This window comes from Engraulis encrasicolus, chromosome 3, assembly GCF_034702125.1.
Source record: "Engraulis encrasicolus isolate BLACKSEA-1 chromosome 3, IST_EnEncr_1.0, whole genome shotgun sequence".
NCBI lineage: Eukaryota > Metazoa > Chordata > Actinopteri > Clupeiformes > Engraulidae > Engraulis > Engraulis encrasicolus.
Window position 1 is genome coordinate 52,453,860 of NC_085859.1, and position 5,000 is coordinate 52,458,859.

At 44.9% G+C, this 5,000-nt stretch overlaps 1 protein-coding gene across 2 annotated transcripts in view; it reads left to right on the forward strand.

Moving 5' to 3' along the window:
* unc5ca (unc-5 netrin receptor Ca) overlaps positions 1–5,000 on the forward strand; it is a 349,959-nt gene that overhangs the window by 332,559 nt on the left and 12,400 nt on the right. For both annotated transcript variants that reach the window (XM_063195683.1, XM_063195682.1), the window contains 2 exons: positions 1,513–1,746; positions 3,970–4,119. In XM_063195683.1, coding sequence (XP_063051753.1) covers positions 1,513–1,746; positions 3,970–4,119 — 384 coding nt within the window. The remainder of the gene's footprint in view (positions 1–1,512; positions 1,747–3,969; positions 4,120–5,000) is intronic.

The following is a 5,000-nucleotide window of genomic DNA, read 5'->3' on the forward strand; positions in this document are numbered from 1 at the left end:
GTGATGTAGCCTTCATTCTTCAATCGTTTGATAGAGTTCCAGAGCTCTGCTGCATTAAACGACCATACACATTCCGTAGTCTCGTCTCTCTCTCATCATAAACAACCATTTAATTGTAACCGCTAAAGGTTGCCATCAAACCTTTTATTCAGATTAAATGTTCAGTGAGGGATTTGAACATCACACATATCAGACAGGATATAATGCATGTTCATTTTTTCATTTGGACTGTTTTGATTTCCAACCCGCCCTTACATACATAGATACATACATACAGTACATGCATACATATAGGCTTATATAAATTAAGATTATTTAGATATGCACAGGTTCTGCCTTACTCATATGTATTATGCATGATATTAAATGGGTAAGTCTGGATCAAATGTAATCTCACCTCTGAATCCCATCGTTACATTATTGATGGGGAAGAGGAAGCCTACGAGGGGGCAAGAAGGGATTATCTCCCCTATGGCCCCTTATATGGAGTTAAACATGTGCACACACACACATACGCACTGACACGCACACACACACACACACACACACACACACACACACACACACACACACACACACACACACACACACACACACACACACACACACACACACACACACACACACACACACACACACACACACACACACACACTGCAGCGCTCAATTTTCTACTTTATGTAGGTTTATCCATTTATCTTTGTATGAAAGTGCAAAGGCCTCTTTGGCCTCACTTTGTTCTGTGTGTATGGCGATAATGACTTCACTTATGCTCCATCTTGACCATCTATTGTGACTTCGTTGACTTCAGTTATCCTCAACTGAACTAGCTTAACCTCTATTCTGCCGAATCTCTTGTGTTTTCTTATGTTCGCGTTAAACACCGGTCAACCTGTTGCGTCCTCATCCAAACCGGAATTAGGAGTGGTGGTGGTGGGGATTGCATGCAACTGCATGAGGCAACCTGACTTATGGCTCATTCTCGATTGTCGGTGTACCTGTGTTTGTTCTCCCGACATCCGTTGTAAATGCGAGGTTGTGTTTCAGAACCCCGAGTTCAGTTCTTTAGCACTTTCCCGAGGCAGAGGTCAGAGTTTCAAAAGAATGCACCATCAACCCCCCTCCTCCTCTTATATTTGTCATTCCAGGAGGTGGTGGTGGTGAGGGAGGACAACTTCACCTCCCGTGCTACATCCAGATGTACTGCATTGTATTGTACCGCACCACACTGTACCGCACCGCACCACACTGTACTGCACCGCACTGCACTGTACTGCACCGCACTGCACTGTACCAGAGGGACGAGGTGGCGTCTCTCTTGGTTGTAGTAATGTGTGCCTTGTCTCACTGGTTTGTCTCCTGTCTCTTGTCCCCCTCCAGGAGGTGGTGGTGGTGGGCAGGGAGAACTTCACCACCCCCTGCTACATCCAGGCGGACAAGGAGCTGTCTGTCTTATAAAGTATTTGTTCACAGCCGTCTTACCCCCATCCTTCTAATGTCTTCCCCCCCCAGGAGGTGGTGGTGGTGGGCGAGGAGAACTTTACCACCCCCTGCTACATCCAGATGGACGAGGAGGCGTGCCACGTTCTGACGGAGACCCTGGGGACGTACTGCCTGGTGGGCCAGTCCATCAGCAAGGCCACCGCCAAGAGGCTCAAGCTCGCCATCTTCGGGCCCGTCAACGCCACCGCGCTGGAGTACCACATCCGGGTCTACTGCCTGGACGACACGCAAGACGCACTCAAGGCAAGCACTGTTACCTCCACCCGGGAGGTTATGTAATTGTGTGTACGTTTGTTTGTTTGTACATTCGTCGCGTTTGTGCTTCTTTCCATCAGAAAGTGGAGGTGTGCTCTCGGAGCGCTTTTCTAGTCTATAATGTTTTAACTTTTAATTCAAAATATGTCCATAGTGCAGTAGTAGGAGTTGTAGTACCAGATCATGGTCTACTGACGACACACAAGAACCACTCAAGGCAAGCACTAGCTGTGATTTTTTCCTGTAATACCTAGAGTATATTCTTATTAGTATTACAGCAGTCAGAGTAGTAGTACCACATCTACATAATACTGCCTGGCTGCATGACATGCAAAACACAGTAAAGGCAAGCACTGCCTACAGTGTTAATTGTGTATGTTATATTTTATATGTATTTCTTTTACAAAGTAGTATAGAGTAGAGTGGTAGGGCCTACCGTAGGAGTATGCAAGACAACCTCATGAACAATGTAGTGTTTTTTTTTGTTATTGCTGAAAGATAATTGCTATTGAAAATATTGAGTAGTGTACAGAAGCAATGCTTTACTGAGGGATCACAAAGTGTAATTGAGCCATGTACTTCGTCTCCTCTTAGCACACTCTCATCTACCCACATCGATTCCCTGTCACCCTCCGAATCACACAACACAGCTGTTTTTAGTCTTCAACTTGCCGTCTTAGTTTTACTTAGTGCTGAAGGACACAATCAGTGCAATCAGCCTTGGTCTGCAAAGGGAATAGCTGAACTGCCGTGGGGCGTTGGAGCACTCTCAATAGCAATATAAGTGCAGCTCTTCATCAGCTAGACTATATTGTCAGTGCTCACCATTGCCCAGCGTGATACTCGTGCTGTAGGTCGTGTCTTTTGATACAGTATATACATGAGTAGCTGCTAAGGGCTATTCACGCTGATTTATTGGTAACATCGTTTTTCCCTCTTTTCTTTCCTTTTGTTTTTGATGTCATTACAATTATAATGTGGTCTCTGTGTGTGTAGTACAAAAAAACACATGTTTGGTGTTAGAGACTAACAATAAATAAATATGAAGTTGAAAAACAGTCAAAAGACAATTTGTATGTGTACCCGTGTGTGCACATGCACATGCATAAACGCATGCCTTGCACTCATCGCACACACGCTAGCATATATACACATCCTCAATAGCACATGCCTTGCATGACTTATTAGCCCCAAACCTCGTTATTTAGCAATCAGAGCAGTCCATTTACTGTAACCTTCATGCTAAATGGACTAATAATGATAATTATAATGATGTATTAATACATTCGCTGCGCTCTTGAATAAATAAAAATAACAGTCAAATCATAACCTTCTCCTCCCACATGGCCTCAAGCCAGCATGCGTACTGTAACAGCCATGATATATTTTTTTACAAGGAAGAGGGAGAGTGCCTCAGGAAGAGTGCAGTTACTTTGTTAGTTAATTACAAAGAAGGGGTCCGTTTCTTGAAAGCGTAGTTGTTATTCAGTTAGCAACCTGCGTAGTTTCCAATGGGATATTGCATTGCAAACAACAAAGTAGCTAACGTAGTTAGCAACCACGGTTTCGAGAAACGCACCCATGGTTAGTTAGTCATTCAGTCACATATGCTGCCCTGATTTGACTTCTGGTTCTTGCCTGTCCTATCACAGGAGTTTCTTCATATGGAGGAGTAGACGGATGTCAAGGAGTGAGTGAGTGAGTGAGTGAGTGAGTGAGTGAGTGAGTGAGTGAGTGAGTGAGTGAGTGAGTGAGTGAGTGAGTGAGTGAGTGAGTGAGTCGGTGAGTGAGTGAGTGGGCGAGCGAGTGAGCGAGCGAGTGGGCGAGCGATTGAGCGAGTGAGCGAGTGGGCGAGTGGGCGGGTGAGTGAGTGAGTGAGTGAGTGAGTGAGTGAGTGAGGGAGGGAGCGAGTGAGCGAGTGAGTGAGTGGGCGAGTGAGTGAGTGAGTGAGCGAGCGAGTGAGCGAGCGAGTGAGTGAGTGAGTGAGTGAGTGAGCGAGTGAGTGAGCGAGCAATCAACAGTGGCAGCATCATTACTATTATTATTCATTAGCCTGGGTCCTCTGTGTTTCAAACATGACACTGCACAAAGTTTCACATCTCACTAAGTCTGGCTAAAGGCACACTGTCCATAGGTGCATATCAGTGTAGGATCACGATATGTAAAGTTCTGCCTGGGGCTGATATCTGTCGTGTTCTGGTTCCCCCACAGGAGGTTCTTCAGATGGAGAAGCAGATCGGCGGTAAGCTGCTGGACGAACCAAAGACGCTCAACTTCAAGGACAGCACCCACAACCTGCGCCTCTCCATCCACGACATCCCCCACGGAGACTGGAAGAGCAAGCTGCTGGCCAAGTACCAGGTAATGTTATCAGTTAATAACTGGAAGGTGATCGTAAGCTATACTGCCATGTAACAGTAAAGTTTTACACATCCCCTGCAAAGTACTGTTTAGTAGTCAAGCAGCCTAACAAGCAGCCTATGTACATACCACATAACTACAGCAAGTTGCTGCCAATTACCAGGTAAAACTCAGGTAAAACTCAGTTGCTAACAGGAATGTAACATTTACTTAATATAACAGTACAATTTTATTCATCCCTTGCTAATTACCAGGTTATAGATACATGTATAACCATGTCAGGCACCAGGTAAAAGTTAACAGGAAGATGATGTTTACTTCATATAATAGGAAGGATTTGCACATCCCACATCAAGTAGACGCCCACATTTATTCATAACAGGAAGCGTGTGTCCATAACCATTCCAAGGGGAAGGGCAAGTAGGCAGCCAGGTAATATCCAGGTATTGTGTAAGTAGTGTAGAGCAGTGGTTCTTAATTTTTTTTTTCCTTAAAGCAGCCCCTTACCTGTGTCCAAGACAAGCCACACAGCCCCCAACCCAAACTTCTACATTCAAGTGATTAATTAGACATTAATCAATACCTTAATGACTTTACATGGGGACCAACAGGGGTTTTAATTTGGCCTAATTGTAATGTTCACTGCAGAATTTTGGTCACAGCCTTAACACAAACAAAATTCTGCGCACCCCCTGAAATCTCTGGCGCACTCCCAGGGGGTGCCCGCACCACAGGTTAAGAAACACTGGTGTAAGCCACAAACAAATGGTTTAATAGGAATGGAAGTTACCTTTTTACTGACATTAGCCTACAAGTACAAGGTTCCAGGTATCACAAACATTCCCACATACTCAGTCTCCCACACAAACTGTGCAGTGCTC